Below are 21,677 nucleotides of genomic sequence, written 5' to 3'. Positions count from 1 at the left end.
TACTGATATTTCGATCTACCAAAAAATCTGCATATGTTTTCATATCACATTAAATTTGCTTCAGGTATCCCGAAATATTATTTTAATTGAAATTGTATTTCAAAAGTATGATAGTTAGCGGGGGCGTGTGGCAAGGGGAGGGAGGACAAATACCTAATGCGTGTGGGGCTTAAAACCTAGATGATGGATTGATAGGTGCAGCAAACCACGGCACATGTATCCCTGGGTAACAAACCTGCACATTCTACACATGTATCCCAGAACTTAAAGTAAAATAAAATAATAAATAAATAAATAATAAAAGTGCTTAGCACATTGGCTAAATCTGCTCAGTTAAAAAAAAAAGTACGATAGTTCTTAGATCCACTCATTAGAAGGCTGTTAGAATACACATTATCACTGTCTGTCTACAGGTGTTGAACTGACAGAGCTGGCTGTCAAGACAACTACACTACAAACATTTTCATAAAATAATCTAGCATATTAGTTTACTTCATATATCATGCATTTTATGTAGTTATAAACATTATTCTTTGAAGGTGTCTGAGGCTTCACCAGCCTGCCAGAGGCTCCATGGTACAGAAAACATTGGAACCTTCAGTGACGAGCCACCCACCTCAGAGCAGCTTGCCCATAGGAGGAGCTCTGCTGTCTAATGGCTGGTTATGCTTCTTTATAAATTTGCTTGTTTGTTGTCCGGACCAATGAACACCAAAAGCAGAACATTTCTATAGGAAATTTCCAATAAGTCCAAAATCCTGTCACTTGAAAGAGCCTAACCATGTATGGTAGGGAGAAAAATGTCTGTTATCCTTCCAGGGAGGCTGATACCTGAAGCATCTGGTAGAAAGGACTGCTGCCTAACTAGGGTGATGATCTCACAGGTACAGCAGTGGCAGTTTACAGACAGCAGAGAAAGAAGAGGAGGAAGAGGATGAGGGAGAAAGAGTAGAATAAAGAAACCAAAAGATAGGAAGCCTTTAGCAATAGGGGCCACATAACCTGCAGAGTGGAAAAAAGGGGAGAAAGAAGAGAATTTTAAGAACAATGAAACTAAACAACAACAAAATGGTAGTGAATACTTTATTTTGTTGTAAACAAGTGAGTTTTGAGGGTATTTCCTTGTGGTCCTCTTACCCTCACTCATCCCCCGTTCCCATGACGCTGATCAACTGCTTTATTCAGTTTCCCATCTTTCTTCTTGCCCAATCATCTTAGCCTTTCTTTTTTTAAACACATGATCCCTAGTAGTCCTCTTTGGAGGACAAAAGTCTTTTCATATGTGAGAAAAATTAGAGTCTGATAGTACAGCAACTTGCAGCATTGTAAGTTTTGATGCAATCATTTAGATTGGAACTTTCTCAATCAGTCCTTCCACTCTAAGTATTTGTTTCTCACAGAACACAAGGCAGTTCAAAAGGCCTCTTGTTAGAAATTTATGAGTATATTAATGGGAAACATCATATAAGCAGTGAAAACAAAAATCTTTCCAGATTGCTGGATTTTCTCCTCGGTCTCATAAGAAGCAACCAGACATCTTAAATTTAAAAAATACATGCACATATATACAATAGTGATTGGAATGTGATTTTTATCCAAAACATTACAGAGTTTATCTCAGATATACTGAGGACTGTCACTCAGTCTGTAAATTACCCCCAGAGGGTGGTTTGTTTCCTCATTCCTTAAAAAGCAAACATAAAAATTTTCTAAATTTAAACACTGACATCCAGTGAAGATGCCAGTTTTTATAGACCTTTGTAAAAGTAGAATATGGGGAGTATGTTACACTAGCACAAAATTTTACAAATTAATACAAGTAAAATATATAAATTACAATGAAATAGAGGAACGTTGTGGTTCTGTCCTGGGGTGGTTCTTTAGCAGTCATATTGCTGTAAAGAAAATAAAATGCCATTAGGTTATAATCAGGATAAATAATAATGACATTTTAGTTCTTTACATTTCTATTTTAAGCAAACATAAAACAGACTGATCTCAGCTTCAGCGAAGCTTAGGCCAACCATACGTAGGGCTTAGACAATGCTCATGAAATGTTTCCTAAACAAAACCAGATCCCTCGTCCTCCATGAGTAAAAGCCACAGAAAGGGCCCATGGAAACTACAGGATACTGATGCTGGGTTGCCTTGAATGTGTTTGTGTGGGGTTTTAATCTTAGGGATTTAAAAGATAATGTCATGGAAGTTTCACACTGGTATGAGCTCAATGTGGGTAACCTTTCAAATTTAATGCTACAGAGTCATGGACCTGACCCTTCTACATGAAAAGTCCTGCCCTTTGAAAGTGTCTTTTGTCCTATAAACAAAGGTAACAGATCTGCCCTGCAGTATCTGGGAAGAAGCCATCCGTACAGTGACTCAGCTGGGAAATCCAGTGTATTTACTATCCCAACTCAGAAGAGAGTATCAGTCCTTGCCAAATCACTTTAGCCATTTTGGTCATTGGCTTTTTATGCTTGTCCCCAAAAGGTACTAAGTGAGTGCATTTAGTACAAGTACTCACTCAGTTTGAACTCTGTCTTGTATGAAATTCAAGGCTAGAGGTAAGTTGCGTTATGGTAGTTTCTAGAGGATTCTTCTCTGCCCTTCCCCAACCATATTTCTTGAAAGAAACTCCATATTGAAGGTTTCCCATTCATTTATTTTCTTGAAAATTTCCGGAAGAAATTATTAATCTTGCTATACTTGCCTGATATGGAAAACTAGATTTTCATTTTAACTTTCCCTCAAAAATTGCAGAAAGTTTCCTTTTATTTTCAGCAAAGTTTTTTTTTTTTTTGTTGTAGCAATGGACTTTTAGTTTTCATTAGGTTTTTTGTCTTATTTTAAAAGAAAGTTAACTGATCTGGCACCAGAGGAGTAAATGGTTTAGAAAAATAAAAGATATAAAATAATCTCCTTAAAGCCAGGATCAAAGCTGGGCTTCCATCAATTCCATAATATATATTTTAGGAGGATATAGAAACAAGAACTTTCACTTCTACAAACAAATGCATTTTTCTCTCCTAAATCATATCCTCAGGAAACAAGCCCTTCCTGGTTTTCTTTCACAATGAAAGGCTTTTCATTTGCCGCTGTTCAAAGGCTATAGTGGTTCTTCATACTTACTGCTGGGTAAGTATGACTAGGAGTCATTTTCATGACTCCTTATAAGGAAGGAATTGCAGAAAATCCAACAGAACAGCAAGTGTGGAATACAGGTTAAAAGTAAGAGCTTTTGCATAAAATGACTCAAGGTTTGAAGGCTGTTATTTCCTAACTAGGTGATCTTAAGCATATTGCTTAATATTTGAGTCTTATCTGAAAAACCAGTTTAGCATAGTACCTGATGCATTAAATGGTTGGTTACTACTTGTGTTTACTAGCTGGGAATATGACAGCTAACAAAGAGCAGACAGCTTTTTTTTTCTGTCTCTGCAGTCAGAGTAGGAGCAGTGAATTAGATCCTGAAGGGAGCGCTGTGTCTATGGGCAGCGCGTTCCTATGTACATAGAGCCAACTTCAAAGAAATAAGACAACCCTGTGACTGTGAGACTCAAGGAAGCTTATTACTGACAGCTAAAGTGAATGCTATAATTGTGTTGCTACAAATATGATATACGAATAAACGCTGGGAAGTTAAGCATGTTTGGTTTTGTCTTTTTCTTTATGCTGAAAACAATGCTATATTAACACCAGGGCCAGACTACCTCATTTTCACACAGGTTCTTACCTGTTGGCGAGAGCAGCAATAGCCACATATGCCTCCAAGCACTCCATTTATTACTTGAATAAGACACAAGATGAATTCGATTCCACCAAGAGCCAAGAGGATAGAAAACAGAGATACATTCCATTCCACAACGTGCCTGGGTTCAGAGCACTGGGACCATGTGGAGGTATCCAGAAGGTACCTGTGGGTAAAAAGAGAGATTCTGACACATGGCCATACTTAAGGGAATGCTTCAGAAACTCCTTTTTTTTGGAGGGGGGGTTCTTCAGAAAAAAAAGAATGAATTATTCAATATCCTGTATAAGATTTTTCCAATGCATGTCACTCCACAAAATGGAGGAATTTTGCCCAGATCCTGTTGTAATGATAAACATAAAATTATAATTTATAATTTTTGCCCCTAATCTAGGATTACAGGGTCAGAAATTCTCACCTTATACTGATGTTCCCTAACAGATATCTGAATTCTTATGAATGAAAATAAAAATGCAGAACTGTATTTATGCTGTGCTTAAAGCTAGGTAAAATTTGTGTGTATATATATATATGGAAGTAAACTAAGAGCAAATGTGGAAAAATGGAAACAATTCACGTGTTAAAGTAATTATAGGTGTTTTTTAAAACCGTTTTCCAATTTTGTTGCTGTCATTGGTATAAAAGATGGGTATTTGTGTTCAATACTGAGTGAATATTTAGAAAATACAATCTCTTTAGGTTAGTTTTTTTGAACTTTAAAATATTAATTTAGATCATTTTATTACATCTCAATTTGTTCCTTTTGAAAAGTATCCAAATTCTGGCAAGTTTGGAGATATAATATGATAGAATTTTTCAATTGAGACCTTTTAAACAAAGCTATTTTTTGCTTTTAAGGAATAAGTAAATTTGCAATATGAAGCACAGGGATTAAACCCAACTAATTTAATAGCTCTTGACTTTTTCTTTTCTGAGATGGAGTCTTGCTCTGTTGCCCAGACTAGAGTGCAATGGCGCAATCTTGGCTCACTGCAACCTCTGCCTCTTGGGTTCAAGTGATTCTCCTGCCTTAGCATCCCAAAGTGCTGAGATTACAAGCATGAACCACAGTGCCTGGCTGATACCTCATTACTTTCATGATGCTGTACCCATGTCCATAACAGCATGTAACACATTGCATTCACTCATTCAACAAAGATTATTGAGCACTCAGTGTGGGTCTGACATTGAGCCAGAGCTGGGGATATAATGGAATGCAGGGCATGGCCTGTTTCCTGGAAGAGCATAGCTCCTAAGGGAAGAGACAAGTCACAGGTAATCTCAATGCAACAGACATGCTAATTGGTAAACAAAGTATGGAAGAGCCACAGAGGACGGGTGCCTAACCTAGTCCAGGGAGAACACCTGCTTATGTATCTATTCAATAAGGCTGAGCTCCATTAAGGTAGGAGCCAGACCTATTCATCATTGTATATCCAGCCACTAGAACAGTATCTGACACAATAAGCACTCAACACATTTTAAAAACAGTTGAATGATAAATAACAACATGAAGTTACTTTGTGAAATGTCAGTAAATCATGATGTATGAGATTTAGTAGATTTTCTAAAAACCTGGATATTCTTCCAGTCTGAAAAATTCTACCTCTGATAGCTCTCCTAGAATTTCAGCCTTTGCTACAGAGTATTTGGATTCTTAATGAAATAGAATACAATCATGTGGGAAAATCAAGGTTTGACTCAGTTCCACAAAGAGGCCTGGTATAATTCTTTCCTTATCACGACTTCCTGCCATAATAGAACAAAGGGGCTTGGAATTAGAGGCCTAACTTTAGAATAGTTCATTGAGCCAATCAGAGATTATAGTTGTTCATTTCAAAAAAAGTTCTGTTTTTGTGGCCCTGTCTTTCTGCATGTCAATAGAACAAAAATCCATATTTTCATATATGCCATTGATTTTATTTTACCAGTGGAGTAACTGAGATGGAGAGAACTCAGTTTACCTTTTCTTGTAGATAAATGCAGAGCTGGGATTGAAACCAGCTAATTCAAATTTATGACCTCATGACTATGCTACATTTATGAGATTCATATATCCTCACTATATGCTATAAAATTCATGGAGACAAACACCCTTGACAATATAAGGGCAATTCAAATTCATTATTAATATTATTTTTAATCATGAACCTCAAAACTAAACCTTTCAAAATTCAACTTCTGAAAGTTGAATAGGGAAAAAAACTCAGAATAAACTCCTGCTCAGAGAAACATGTCATTCATTCATCACCACACATATCTGTTTCTACCAGCTGTCCCATTTCTGTTTTTCTCTTGATAACTAATAAAATAGGTATCAATATAGAATGGTGGACCATCTCAAATTATCCTGATGTTAAGGTTGTGAATGGGCCTTTTTTCAGTAGAGCTTAATAACTAAAAAAGGGAGATTTGTACATAGTTCTTATGTTATATGTGAGTGTATATGTGTGTATAGGGGCAAAGGCAACATTTGCCCTGGGCTTTGGTTAAATTTGTATAGTTGCCTTTCTTATTATATATGGATTCTATAATACTTTCTTATAATATAGTAAAATGTATTACATTTAATTAGACGAGTGTTCTGGTATAATGTATGAAGTAACTGAGATGCACTATATGAAGACAAACTCTACAGGCAGTTCAAACGCTAACTGCCGCTTTCTGGCAACGAGACCTTAGATGAGTTACTTCATCTATATCTGTGACTTTGTTTCCTTATCTTTAAAATAGGAAGTCACTTCATAGAGTTATTATGAGGACTGAATTATTGAATTTATTCAAAAGCATTTTGTATTTGGGAGGCTGTGGAAGGAGGATCGCTTGAGCCCGAGTTTGGGCCGCAGTGAGCTATGATTGTGCCACTGCATTCAAGCCTGGGTGACAGATCGAGACCATGTCTCTGGGAAAAAAAAAAAAGAACTTGTTTAGGTCAGGCACTGAGCACCCATCCTTGGACTAACCCATCCATCCTATTGCCTAACCAATGCCTGAGTCAGTGAGAATAAACACTGGCTAGGTGGGTGGATGAATGGATGACTGGATGCCTGTCTGGTTTGATGGAGCTGCCACTGTATACACGTGGTGGATAAAAATGTGTAGCCAGGTAGAGAATAATTACATACTGGCCCTCGGTGCTGGCAAAGGTGTAGTTCCACTGGCCGAAGGAATTAAGACATAGTGGTCCTTCTGCTAAGCCCAGGGCTGCCACAATGACACAGTAGCCAGATCCTGCAATTCCAATGAGAGAAGCCAGTACAGAAGAAAGCATCTAGGGAAAAGGAGAAACAAAGGAAGTGAGCCACAGAGTGTCACAGCTACATCTTAGGAGTCATTGTCACCACCCAGGCAGGAGGACCTACCGCGCATCGTTTGCCACAGTTTTCATGGCCACAGCAGCCACAGCAGTCATCCTGTTCCAGACCAATGAAGACAAATGCTGGCAGGAGCATCTGGTTAGGAAACAAACAAGTCAAGTCACTGACTTGCCCAGGCTTATATGCATCGGGTTAGGCATCTCTTGGTAAAATATATTTATTTCCAATGATGTTAACTGGCTTTGATTAGGTTGACCAAGTATTTCAACGAGTGTAAACCTCTGAGCAGAAAAAAAAAAAAACCCTCTAACTGTCATATCTGCTTGTTTTGATGTAATCTCTGCCAAAGCATTTTTTAGGGTGAGGGTGTAACATGGGAGGAGTAAAATAATAAAGGGTGAATGTGTTTATTCCACAAGAGTTCATCACACAGTCCCAGATACAGTCTCTGTTTTGGAAATATTATACCCTATCTCTAAATCTGATTTTTAATGCTTGTAAAATGCAGAAGATACCAACAAAATTAAATTCTATTTAATTGAATAATTGAAACATTTTTGTAAAAAGGAGAGATGAAAGCTATATATAATAAATATGAACTGCTTTCTTGACTACACAAATACATAGTTTTAACTTAACAATATTAAGTTCTTAAAGTAAATATGAAATACTTTAGGCTCAAGATCGAAAGAAACTTAAGTTTTATATTATGTTTAAGACTAATAATTATGTTAACATGATAATACTTAAATTTGAGGCAGACAGGCATGATGGCTCATGCCTGTAATCCCAACACTTTGAAAGGCCAAAGTAGGAGGCTCACTTGAGCCCGGGAGTTTAAGATCAATCTGGGCAACATAGCAAAACCCCATCTAACTAAATTACATTAAATTAAATCTCATTAAATAAATAATTTAGGGCAGATCTGCCATGCCATAATCAGTGTATTAGGTTTAAATGTTTTAATAACTTTTACTTAAGAAAATATATCTCGTATGGTACCATTCCATAACATTTCTCTTTAAAATTCTTAATCCCAGCATTTTAAACCAGCAAACTTAAGTTTGTCCACATTCTTTCCATGCTGTCATTGAAGCTAATGCTTTCAGCCCTCAGGTTGGCAGACAAATTCTTCTCACTTCAATTAAAAACAAATCTTGGAAAAAACAACACATTCCACTATTAGCTTCAGACACCGACCTGCTGCTAACTGTAGGGCTTTTCCTAGACACCACACCCCAGCATTACAGAAAAGAGAAAACTTTGAGTTCTTTTAAAATAGCAATGCACCCACAGTTCGTTATTTTTCCCTATCACAGATGCCTGAAAATAAACAGCAGAGAATTTGGACTCAAAATTGTTGATTTAGGCAGAGAACCAGCCAACCCCTCCCGGCTCCCCAGAGCAAATGTTAAATGACTACCCGCTGTAGTAGAAACTCTATAGTCTCCCAAATCTGATTTAAAAGCGAATATCTGTTTTCTAGCTACAGAGTTTAGCAAAAAGGCAGTTCACTTTCAGTTGAAAGAGGGTTTTGTGAAACAACATCTAATAAAATTTCTACACTACGCTGTACCTATCTCACTTTTGTATAATCTGTTTCCAAAGGAATGAACAACAAAAGCAACAAGAAAAAAAAGTCACTTGATTTGGAAATATGCATTACAGAACATTTTCCATGAAAATACGTAATGAAAACATCCAGGAAACAGGCGAGAATTCAGTAATAATCCCGAATGACTTACCAGCAGGCCCCCTCCTACGATGCCAGAAAAGAACCACACGAAGCGGCTGAGGTGGTTTTCGGAGGCATACTTTGTTTCCCCATTGGGAAAGTAAAGCAAAATATTAGCTGCAATGCAGAGGAGGGCGAGCCCCACCAGAGAATGTCCGATGCATCGGGCGCACTTGCCGTAGCACATGGTGGTCTGCTAGGTTTTCTCCTCCTTCTCTCTTTGTCTTCAGCTCAGTGATACCCCAAATTAGATGAAAGTGTGCCCTTCTGTGGAGAAAGCAAAAGCCACTCTCAGCCCATTCCTGCTACCTCTTAAATACTGCGATTCTTAGTCACTGAGTGGATGAGGTACTTTGCTTTCATTGGTCCTGACCGCAGGCTCCGGTTGCGGTGCCGGGAGGCCGGGGGATTGTCCCGCCCTTCAGACGAAATCCTTGGGACAGGCAAAACCAGGGGCAGGACGTGAGAAACAGCCTCAGTCATAGGCAACAGGGAAAATGATTAATCTTGAACAAGGCATTAAGCGTGCAACTCCTCCACAAGATAAAGAATCAACAGGAAAGCCTTACATGACTTTCCAGTAACTGCCAAGTGTCCGCCATGTGAGAGCCCTGGTTGAGGCCCTGAACGACAGTGGGCTGTGCCCCTGCTCCAGGCGGCTGTCTGGACAGCTTCCAATCTGAGAGCTTTGTGTTCATTTCTACCTTTGCTCTGATTTAATTTATAGCCTGAGGCAAATCTCCTGAGCCCATTTCGCTGTCTATTAAATACAGATTTCAGAGCTGTCACCCATGGATTTGAGGTGGCTGTTGGGAAAACTGCGGAGCAATCTTCTTTCCTCTGCCTACAGCAAGCTCTGCAGGATGGATTTCCGTGTTCAGCCTCCCTGGACTTCTGCCTCCAAAACAATTTACACCACAATAAAGGTGGCATCAGTCAGCAAGAAGGGCTCAGGTGCATTTTAAAAATTATTGAGTGTTGCTGTCATGAAAAGCAATGCCAGGAAGGGCCAAGGAAAGAAGGCATGGAGCAAAAATAAAAGGAAGAAGACAAGGGGGAGGAAGAGAATGGGAGAGAGGGGAAGAGGAAAGGAGGGAGGGAGGGAGGGAAAAAGGAAGGAAGGGAAGGAGGGAGAGAGGGAGGGAGGGACAAAGGGAGGAAGGAAGGAAGGAAGGAAGGAAAGAAGGAAGGAGGGAGGGAGGGAGGGAGGGAGGGAGGGAGGGAGGGAGGGAGGGGAGAAAGAACAACAGAAAGGGATTTGGCAAGCAGAGTGGAGAAAGGAGGTTCAGAGAAACTGAACTGACTAGGAGTGTAAGAACACACATAGAGGTAAACAGATGGTTTACCCAGCCAGATCCTGAGACCAGCTTACACAGACTTCCCACACAAAGGCAGAGAAAGAGTGTTAGACTAACTTGCTACATGGTTACCTTGCAGAAGGAGGGGCTGGGCACTAAGGAAATGTAAGCCTTGAACAGCAGATTGCACCAGCCAGTGGATGGCGGTGGGAGATGGACAGGGTGGCTGGGTGGGGATGGGACTGGAGGGCCTTGTCACCAGGACAGGATAGAGAGTATAGAAAATAGAAAAGGGCCAATGTAGGGAGGCATTAGTTTAGAAGAAGAAGGTGAGTGAGGCTGGTGAAACTAGAGTCTGAAGGATTTGGCCCGAAACTAGAGGGCGGGACATGTCCCAAATTTGTGGAGACCAGCTTGTGGTTGGTGAAGTGGCATGGGATGGGAGGAGGGCCCAAGAAGTGTGGCCTCAGCACACTAACAGGGGTGAGGCCGGGATCCAGGATGGCCTGAGGAAATAGATCAATGGAGTCGAGAAGCCTGGAAGCGCCCACCTGCTCAGGTGGAGGCAGGTAAACCCTCATAAGAGCGTCACTGTGTTCAACAACAGGGAAAGTGTGCTCGGCCTGACGGCTTGGAGACAGGATAGCACTGGTGACAGCCTGGGCACTATGGGTGAACGACCGAGTCCTTTGTTGAAATATAATCATTGCAATCCTCCTCTCTGCTAATCTATCCCACCTGAGGCCAACATGGGGGAAAGTAATTCTTAACTGATATGGTTAGGCTTTGTGTCCCCACCCAAATCTCATCTTGAACTGTATCCCCATATTCCCCAGATGTCAAGAGAGAGACCAGGTGGAGGGAAGTGAAACATGGAGGCAGTTTCTCCCCTGCTGTTTTGTGATAGTGAGTGAGTTCTCATGAGATCTGACAGTTTTATAAGCAGCTCTTCCCCCTTCTCTTGACACATCTCATTCCTGCTGCCTTGTGAAAAAGGTGTCTTGCTTCTCCTTCACCTTCTACTTTGATTGTAAGTTTCCCGAGGCCTCCCCAGCCATGCAGAACTGAGTCAATTAAACCCCTTTCCTTTATAAATCACCCACTCTCAGGGAGTTTTTTATAGCGGGGTGAAAATGGACTAATACAACGACTTTGCCCCCAAGTGTTTAAATCTCCTTTTGTCTTCTTTCCCCCATCTCCAGATCAGTAGGCCATGGAGAAGACTGAGGGTCCTGGAAAGAGAAAGCCTGGAGTAAGACCCCCAAATCTGCTATATTCCAGCTGTGTGGACTCAGTCCAGCAACTTACATTCCAGGATTGTTTCCTAATCTGTAAGACAAAAAGCAGGACTAGATTAGTTGTTCTTAGCAGGTTTTTGAGAAACTTAAAAATTAAAAAATAAAAATTATTTTGAAAATCTTACAATAAAACCCTCTTCCAAGAAAGAAAAGAAATATACATGCTGCAGGATGCTGCTCATATGTGACTTTGTCAAGGAAGTTCTCTCTGATACCTACCTACTGAAGACATTGCTCCCATCTCCAGCTGTGCTCCATCACGTTAGCCTGCTGTATTATCATCACAGAATTTATCAGCCTCTGAAGCTATTCTGTTTCCTTTTCTGTTGTCATCTCCCTTCCCCTCTCCACCGAGAGGACACCATTTGCCTTGTCCACTATTGTTTCCCCAGTGCCTGGAGCATGTCTGGTGCATAATAGGTGCTCAGTAAATAGCATTGAATAGTTGAATGAATAAATAAGTGAATCTGTGAGTTTTTAAGCCTCTTTTTAACCAGGCTGATGGTTCAGTCTCCCCACCCTCAATTTCATGATGCCTCTCTGTGAGCCCAAAAATATCTCGGCCACTCCCACCATTGCTCCCAGGCCCTCCCACTGCCTGGCTGTTTGATCTGGGGCAAGTTATTAACCATTGTGTACCAGGTACCTCTATTTCTAGAATTCATTCATTCACCAACCAATCTATTTGTTCCTACTATGTGTTCTAACTGCTGGGGATATAGCAGTAAGCAACACAAGCAGCATTCCTGCCTTTTAGGAGAATCCACTCTATCAGAAAGAGAGAGGCAGATAAAAAATAATAGTAAGTAAAATACAGACGGTGTTAGATGGTAATAAGAGCACAAAAGGGGAATAGGTGGGAGAAGGAGAGGACCTTACTGAGAGACAGATAATAGAATCTGCCTCATAGGGTTGTGATATGCAGAAGTGAGTCAATGTGTGTAAAGCTTGAAGCATCTGGCATTTAGCAATCACTCAATATGTGTTCCTTATTATTTACTATTTTTATCAGACCACTCTCTCAGAAGAGATGTCTCTAATGTATCTGTGATTCATTGTATTTACTCTTCTGGGATTCTATCACTCCAGTATATTTTGGATTCCTTTACTATCTTTCCTGACAAATTTGAAAATACTGAACTTCCCCCAGTTATAGTAAAACTCATTTCCAGCTTCGTCATCCCTTCTGGAATCAACCTCAATCCATGAGACCCTTGGAAGCAGCGGTTTTTACTGCATCACAAAACTGCAGGTTCCAGAGCATGAGCTGCTGGTTCTCAGCCCCGTGTGTTGGATATGCCAAACTGCCCGAAAGGCCTGCCATTGCTGCCCAGCCTACCCTATCCCTGCCTTGTTACCTAACTTTTCCTTCATCCATGATACCTTTCATCATGCTCCTGCCTGCATCCCCCTCCACTCTATCCTCATCCTGCTCATGACTCCCGCTTTGTTCTTAAACACACCGAACCTGCATGGCAGCCCCAGTCACACCACAATGCACAAGTGCATATCCTCCTTAGCCTCCTCATCTCCACTGAAGTCTCAGAGAGCAGGGACCTTCTAGCTTCCTCTTTGAGGGCATAGCAGCTAGCATAGTGTCAGACATTTAGTTGGCTCTCAATGTTTGCCAAATAATTTTGTTCATATGAATAGGAAAGTTGAATATGTTCACTTCTAAGATTACTTGTGTTTAAGCAAAGTCAAAATATCTTATGAAAAGTTAGGGAAAATTGACATTTGCTATAATTAAATTAGAAAATGTTCAATTTTACCTATCATTACCGTAAGCAGCTGGTATATGCTTCTTAGGGTTAGCTCTTTCAACCTTTTCATGCACAGAATGTAGCTTCAAGAATAATTCCAGAGGAAACTCCTTTTGCTTATATCAAGTGCCATATAAGCATAGATGTTCATACAGAGAGACGCCCCAATAGAGTGAATGGTTTAGCTCCCACACCTTCATGGAATCATTATGGCTATTTTATAGTTAATCACACAGGGGTTAAAAACTCTTCCCACGATCAGCTGGCTAGTTGGCAGTGGAATTGGGTTACGTTTAGAACTAGCATAAACAGTTTATGATTCTATGTGGTTTTGGGGTTCTAAGACGAAGATTTGAACTGCACCCCTGTTGTATTTTTCCACATGTATTTCCCCTTCCTTGTTGGGAAGGCATTAGTTTCTTACTCATTTGAACATGACAAATGTGATGATTCCTATATAGTAACCATGCTCATTAGAGCATTTTGATTATAGTAACAGAAGCCAGTTGAGTTGCCTAAAACAATGGGGCATTAATTATGAACTTCAAAGGTGGAGATGCAGATAGGATGATGGAACTCATGGACAAGGGGAACAAAGCTCTGTAGGAAATTCGGAATGTCTTACTCCACATTTTGCATTTTTGACTCTTTCTATCCATATACCTTATTCTTCTTAGTGCAGTCTTGTTTTCTCTGCTTGTCAGTTCACACAAAAAAATATGGCTACTGACAATTATGAAGTTTACGGCTTTCTCAGTTCAAGAGATTCATCCCAAGTCCAGATTGTAAGGGAAGGGACATACATTGGACAAGACCAGGCCAGGTGTCCATGCCTATGGGGTTGCACAAACAGGGTTACCAGGAGCCATCCCTGCAACCAGGTACATGGAAGAGAAGTTGTTCTCAGGAAAAGGTGAGTGTGGGACCAGGCAGGAAAGCTAGTTGCTGTCCTTTATTTGAAACTATAATCAGAGCGGACGACAGTAAAGAGACGCAGAGGCAGGGAGTAGTGTAAAACCACCTTACACACAGCTTCCTGGCTTTCTACTCACTTTAGGCTGTAGCTCAAGTTACTCTTGGGCTAAAAAATAAGCTCTGTTGGCCCAATTAAACCAGAATTAATTACCAATTTCCCATCTCTCTCTGGTAATTTTAGTTCAACATTGCTCAGCTGATGGCTCATCAAGCCAAGAACTCTTCCACGCCTCAGTTGCCATTTTCAGAAAAGACACCTCCTGGGGTGCCTGCCCTATGCTCAAGATGTGCCTCTGGATCTCCCTTCCTGAAGGCTAGCTGCCCAGAAGGGGTAGTCTGACTTCCTGTTGGATGGGTGAGCTGAAGGCATCCAGGGCATCTAGGACAACTAGTGCACAAATACTTGAAGGAGAATGGATCCTTGTGTTCTTATTTGAGTATCATTTCCTTGTGTTTAATAATTAGAACCTTGCATGGGAGACGTGGGGGACTTTAAAGATCATTTGACTTTCAACAGAAAATGCCTATGGTTTTCTAAAGCAACACATCCTGATTCACCCCAAGGGAAACAGAATGTCTGTGGGTGGGGCCAGGAATCTACCTTTTAAGCAAGTCCACCAAATGATTCTAGGGCCCAAGCAGAGTTGAAATCCACTGATGTAGGGGGCCCAAATTTCTAGTTTTATACATGAGACTACACAGGTTCAACAAGCTGCATTTCAGTTGAGAAGGAAAACCATTGATTAAAATAAAAAACGAACCTTAAAAAATTTGAACTGATGAATTCATGTGTTTTCACCTTGTGAACCTGGTTCACCAGGTGGTTCTCTTTGTGAGGTAAGAGAAGCAGCAGGCCACTTCCAGCTCCTCCCTCCATCTTATAGGAGACAAGGTCCTCCCTAGGAAAAGTGGCAAGTTCTCTCCTGCTGGCTTCCTTCCCCAGATCACAGCTGCCTTTGGGGAGAATGACAAAAGCTGTTCATGGTTCTTGGGTAATAGGTATCCAGTTTCTGTGCATTTAGGCGAAGAGGAGTGTGGAGCAAGAGAGAGATGATTAAACAGTATGGAGAGTGGGCATGTGAAAGTCACTCTGATGTTGTAATTTAACTTTACATCTTCCCCTTGCAAAGCTGTTTATAGGTGAGGAAACTGAAGCTCATCTGGATTAAGCAGGCAAGCCAAAGTCACAAGGCTGGTAAGTGGTCAGGCCTGGATTCCTCCTATGCAGGGTTCCCTGACTCATGTACACATGTTCTTTCCTTCACTGGGCTGATTTTACTACAGTGTTGGTCAGATTCAGGGACTGTTTCTTTGGCATTTCTAAATAATATAATTTTGAGTCATTAATTACTTGGATTCTACTTTAATTCCATCCATGATTTTACAGTTAACCTGATGTCTCAAAATTAAAGTTACAGCTCCTGTTCTACAAACTTGGTTTTACTGTAGCAAAATAGAACTACCAACAAACAAGAGACGTGTGCAACTAAAAGTTTTTAAAAGAATTTACTAGATTCAGTAGAGGAGAGAAATAATAAAGCCAATTTTCGTTTCCTTTACCCTGCTCTAACTTGTAAGAGATTTCGCTACCTGTGTCACTGGTAGAGGGTCATCACTGCAAGTTGTCTAGGTTCTGGGCGTTTTGAACAAAGAATTATTCAAAATGCTGAAGGAAACAACAAAAGAACGAAAGCAGGGATTTATTGAAAATGAAAGCACACTCCACAGTGTCGAACTGGGTCCAAGCAGCAGCTCGGGGCCCAAATACAGAATCTTCTTGTGTCCAAATACCCCTTGGAAGTTTCCCATTGGGCACTTCATGCTCACCTCATGTTAACGAAATGGTAGCCCACAGTCAGTTCTGATTGGTTGCAGAAAGCAGCCAGCCAGAGGCTAAAGTCAAGTTACAATGGTCACAGTCTTGTGAAAACATCTGATTGGTTGCAAAAAGCAACCAATCAGAGGGTAGGGTGAAGGTACAAAGTTATACTTCTAGGCAAACTGAAGACTCCACCCACAATCAGTCTGACTGGTTGTGGACAGCAACCATTCAGAGGCTGGAGTGAAGTTACAAAGTTGCAAATGAAGACTGTACCAGCAATCAGTCTGATTTGTTGTTGACAGCCAGTTTCCCATCTGCACACAGAAAAGTTCAAAGGGAGTAGCCTCTGGACCTTTTGTTACTGAGGCATGGAAAGTTAGGGTTTTCTTTTCAATTTAGTTCTAGGAAGTCGGCATGGAAAGCCTTAGGTTCCCTACTCCAGACTCTACTCTCCTGCCTCACATGGCCTTTTGACCTTATATAAAAATATGCTCACTTTTTTTGCAGAAAGGTTGGGGTGGAACTCTCCATTCCTGCTTTTATACCATTTAAAGTTCAGCCCAGTGAGACTTCCATCATTCTGGGAGTTGAAGATGTTACAAGGACAAGAAATGAGGATGGATTGCTCCCAGATGATTTTTAGACACCACTTTCCAGGGATCCGTAGTGACAGAGGAGCATTTTTTGTGGTTGAGTTCTGAATAAAAAAGCTTCCTGCTAGACATTTGTTTGGTCATTTCTATGCCTTCAGCCCTCTCAGAGACTTGAACTGAAGCATAAATAAGAGGCAGTGTGAGCATTCTCCAAGTAATCATTCCAAGTTGGTGAGTTCATACTCCACCTAGACCTCAAGGCCTTGCCACTCTCAGTCAGACTGGTTTTTGTGGCTGTCAAAGTCCAACATGGCAAATTTCCCACTGATACTAAGTGAGCTGAATACTCAAGTTACAGTCGATTTTGCCCTAGGGAACTTCTACCAAGAACAGCTTTATAGCAGTGGAGAGTTGAAATGTGTGTGTGTGTGTGTGTGAGAGAGAGAGAGAGAGAGAGAGAAAGAGAGAGAGAGAGAGAGAATGAGTGAGCACATGTGTTAGAAAGACAGACACTCAGAAAAAGTGACGGATTTTGTTTGGCTACACTGCTTGCTTCTGGCCAAGGTGGCCGGTTGACCTTCCCTCCCTCTCCCTGTTCATAGTCTCTGACTGGCTTTGATGCTGGAGAACTAAAGTCCAAATAAGCATGACCCTAGCCTCTAATACAAACACCATGCTTCAGATTTCCTCCCCAGAAAGGGAGTTGAGATTCTAACTAGCTGAATCATCTAGTGACAACTCCCTTCATTGTGTTAGGTTACAAAAACATAGTTGTTCACTATGGGAACCCTGATGGGAAATCCATTCCACTTTCAGGTTAAACCGTTAGCCTGGCCTGTTTCAAATGACTATAAGATTCTAAAGGGTCCTGATTTTTCAATAATTTGGAAAATTACTTTTTCAGGCTTAGAAGGTGAGGAAACCTTGAGAAAGAATTTGCAAAAGAACTGAAAAACCAATTTGAAACATAAACATTATCTGGAAGGTTTATCATGCTTTTATTCCTTGCCAAATAGAAACCAAATAAGCTTCTCTGACAATACCCTTCAGAATAGCTGTCTCATAGGAAACTAAATCAGAAATTGGGGATAGCTGGCAAGAAGGTATAATCAAAGCAAGTTCAGGATGTGGAATCCCTACATCGCTTTGGATTTTCTTTTGTAGGTACAGGTTTCTACAGTTCTTATTCCCCAACCTGAAAAAACCAGGGGAGTAAAAATGATTGCAGGCTTCTTCCTTCTTGACCTCCTCGCCCTCTGATTTCCCAATTGTCTTCTCAGTGGTCCTGATGTCTTCCATGATGACTTGATGTTTTTAGCAATCAAAGTCCTGGACACAGACACACATCCAGGTTTGGAACCAGGCTTGTGTGAGTTCTTTTCTGACTATTTTTTTGATGAAGAAGGAAGAACATAAACAAGTGTAAGTGGAAAGCATTTTTTTTCTTCTAGGATCACATACGTGATATTTTACAGGGATTTCTTGTAGCTTGTCAATACATTAAAGACAACTAAAAAGATTATTGCAGGGAATTCTTAAAGCCTTAAAGGAAGATAGTCTCACAGGAGAATGAAGACCTCTGACAAATCAATATTTCATATATAGTCTGAAAGATGTGGAACAGGGTTTTCCCCTCCTTTCATTCTTCAGTCAGAGCTTCTGATCGACATGAGACTGTTACCCAACAAATATTTACTGAGCAATCACTGACTGCCAACTATGAATCTAAGAGTTTCACACATCTATCCTGCTACATCCCACAGCAACCTTCTGAGGTAGGTGCTATCGTAACCACCATCACACAGGGGATGAAATCCTAAGAGCTTAAGTGCCTTTCCCAAGGCCTCACAGATTGTCCAGAGTGGCCAGGATTTCAATTCAGGCAGTCTGGATCCAGAGCCTCTTAACCACTATGCCATGTTGCCTTCAAACTAGGGGAACTGTTAACACCATTACAGGTAAAGCACCACAAGTGTTAATACCTTTACAGGTAAAACACACATAGACCAGATATTGGTTTCTGAGTATGATTCTCCAATGAAAGGAACCAAGGCACTTTGGAGAAATGGCTGATTTCAGGGCTGAAACAAGAATAATATGAGATGGTTCTAGAATATTTTGTGCCAGTGTTCTGTGTTTTTTTATGAGACGGCCTTTCAGGTGAGGTCACAAGAGGACTTACAAAAGAGGCTCAGGAGGCCCTGTGCAGTGGCTCAAGCCTGTAATCCCAGCACTTTGGGAGGCTGAGGCAGGTGGATCACGAGGTCAAGAGATTGAGACCATCCTGGTCAACATGGTGAAACCCCGTCTCTACTAAAAATACAAAAAAATAGCTGGGCATGGTGGCGCGTGCCTGTAATCCCAGCTACTCAGGAGGCTGAGGCAGAAGAATTGCCTGAACCCAGGAGGCGGAGGTTGCGGTGAGATCCATTGCACTCCAACCTGGGTAACAGGAGTGAAACTCCATCTAAAAAAAAAAAAAAATGAGAGGCTCAGGAAAATGAAGTTTACTGTACTCACAGATCCTAGAGACAGGAGACACAGCACACCACAGAGGGCCTCAGGGGAAAGCTCTGGGGTGACCAGGAGGCAGAGGGGTAGGAGTGAGAGGAGAGCCAGGACACATGGCCATAGGAAAAGCAGGGCAGGTTGAACAGTTCAGGATTCACTGAATTGAATAATTTCAATAGGCTCTAAGCCATACATGTGTCCCCTAGTTGCCTGGTATCTGCCCTTGGAATGACAAACTATACTCTTGTGTGAACAGCCAAATAGAAGACGTAAGAAGCTGGTCTGGTTAGATGACCTATCAGAGGCATGCTCCTGGCTAAGGGGGGTGTCAGTCTCTCTCCCCAGCTCTACTGGGAAAGGATTAACTTTCCTCATATTTTGTAGGACTTATGCTTTTTCAAAGTCAGCTGGAGAGCAAGACTCTAGAGTGAGTCTGCCAGCAAAATAGAACCTCAAATAATGAAACACAGTCACAGGAGTGACATCCGATCACCTTTGCCTCATTTTATTGATTAAAGGCAAGTCACAGGTCCCACCCACACTCAGGAGGAGGGGATTATATGAGGATGTAAATACTAGGAGTCAGGGATTTGGTAGAGGCACAATAAAGTCAGCCACGGTGATGCTGTGTTCTCATTGCATCCTATGAGGTGGTTTACCATACCCCTTAGTCTATTACAAGTGATGTTAACTTGAATAATTTGATGAAAGTAGTGTCCCCCAGACTACTCCAGTGCACTTACTCTTTTCCCCCTTTGTAAATAGTATTTCGTGCGGAGATACTTTCAGACAATGTTAATATTGCCTTTTCATCAAGCTTTTAGTTCATTATCTCCATGAACTTATGAAGTCCTATTTTGTTCAATGAATTATAATCCATTATTAATCCTCAAATTTTCCCAGATTTGGCCTGTGAAAGCCCTTTAAAGCTGGCTCCTGTGTCCTTTTCACAGGACGTTATTCTCCAGCCACTTCCTTACTTTCTGGATGTATTGTTTATATTTTATTTTCTGTATATTATAATGTTTTGACTTCTTAAAAACCTTAATTGTAGCCTCATAGAATACCCAGCTAAACCACCCAAAGTCCTGACTCACAGGAACTGTGAGATAATAATTGCATGTTGTTTTAAGCTGCTAAATACATGAACGTTGATTGGCTGCAATATAGAAAACTAATATAGTTGTTTTTATTTTATTCTTGCCAAAGATGGCTGCAATCTTCAGTTGTATCAAGATAACAAAAGTAAAAAAAGACAGAGGAAACATGCTAGGTTGAAGGAGGCTAACATGTAACAACACAATGCAAGATACTATCTTGAATTGGATCCTGAACCAGAGGGAAAAATATTGCTATTCAGGACATTACTGTGGCTGGACACAGTGGCTCATGCCTGTAATCTCGGTACTTTGGGAGGCCAAGGTGGGCGAATCACAAGGTCAGAAGTTTAAGACCAGCCTGGCCAACATGGTGAAACTCCTTCTCTACTTAAAAAGATTAGCTGGGCATGGTGGCACTGTAGTCCTTGCTATTCGGGAGGCTGAGGCAGAAGAATCGCTTGAACTTGGGAGGCAAAAGTTTGCAGTGTGCCGAGATTGTGCCACTGCACTCCAGCCTGGCAACAGAGTAAGAGTCCATTTAAAATGGATAAAATTTAAATATGGATTGTGAAATAGATAACAGCATTTTATAAATGTTTAATTTCCTCATTTTGATTATTGTATGGTGGTTATGTAGAAAATTAAAAAGTGAATATGACAAGATGTTAATTTGTGAATCCAGTAAAGGGTATGTGGGAGGTATTGGTACTATTCTTGCAACTTTGCAGAAAGTTGGAAATTATTTCAACATAAAAAGATAGAATAGGACAGCCATGGTTGTTCATACCTGTAATGCTAATACTTTGGAGGCTGAGGCAGGAGGATCTCTTTAGCCCAGGAGTTCAAGACCAGCCTGGGCAATACAGTGAGACCTCATGTCTGCAAAAAATCAAAACATTAGTCAGGCATGGTGGCACACACCTGTAGTCCCAGCTACTCAGGAGGTTGAGGTGGGAGGATTACTTAGGCCCAGGAGGTCAGGGTTGCAGTGAGCTGTGATCATACCACTTAAACCTGGGTGACAGAGTGAGACTTTGTCTTTAAAAAAATAAAAAAATTTAAAAATTCTGATGTTAGATCTTACTTTTAGCATAGTATTGGAAATCATTCAAAGAGCTCTTTTGCCACTGTGGGAATTTTAGGGACTTGGGGACCAAGGACATCTACCAATGTCACGTAGGTATAAAGAGCATGAATGATACATAACCTTTTATCACTTTATATAGGTTTGGTGTGTTGTCAGGAATTTGATGTCAAGGCTTGCCCTTTATGACTAATTCTTACGTGTTATTCACCTAGAAGCTATAATCCTTGGATTGGTGAGCAGTAAATTTGGTGTGACAAGAATGTTGTCATTGGTGGACCCTGATGGAACACAGTCCAGCTCTCTTTCTGGCCTGAGGCCCTTGTTCCTCCTTCTGCTGACAGCATGCTGTGAGTGTTAGTCATCCATGGCCCAGGCTCTCTCAGGGACTGCCGTTCACCTAAGGAAGCTGTGTGATCCAAGCTCTAGCCCC

The 21,677-nt window shown here is 41.0% G+C and overlaps 1 protein-coding gene and 1 long non-coding RNA gene across 2 annotated transcripts; one reads left to right on the top strand and one right to left on the bottom strand.

The window, feature by feature from the left end:
- Positions 1–1,069: 1,069 nt before the first annotated feature.
- On the bottom strand, positions 1,070–9,089 carry TM4SF1 (transmembrane 4 L six family member 1). The gene is made up of 5 exons (XM_002759503.6): positions 8,811–9,089; positions 7,111–7,200; positions 6,874–7,019; positions 3,734–3,914; positions 1,070–1,895 (listed from the first exon to the last, which is right to left on the bottom strand). The coding sequence occupies exons 1-5, from the start codon at positions 8,985–8,987 to the stop codon at positions 1,881–1,883; spliced, it is 609 nt and encodes a 202-aa protein (XP_002759549.5). The 5' UTR covers positions 8,988–9,089; the 3' UTR covers positions 1,070–1,880.
- A 168-nt stretch (positions 9,090–9,257) lies between these two features.
- LOC144579905 (uncharacterized) lies at positions 9,258–16,676 on the top strand. Its single transcript, XR_013528546.1, has 3 exons — positions 9,258–9,754; positions 15,078–15,274; positions 16,464–16,676. It is a non-coding gene; the product is annotated as an uncharacterized LOC144579905 (long non-coding RNA).
- Positions 16,677–21,677: the final 5,001 nt, after the last annotated feature.

This window comes from Callithrix jacchus, chromosome 17 (assembly GCF_049354715.1).
Source record: "Callithrix jacchus isolate 240 chromosome 17, calJac240_pri, whole genome shotgun sequence".
NCBI classification, from domain to species: Eukaryota; Metazoa; Chordata; class Mammalia; order Primates; family Cebidae; genus Callithrix; species Callithrix jacchus.
Note: the sequence above shows the minus strand (reverse complement) of the source record. Positions and strands in the feature narration are given on the sequence as shown.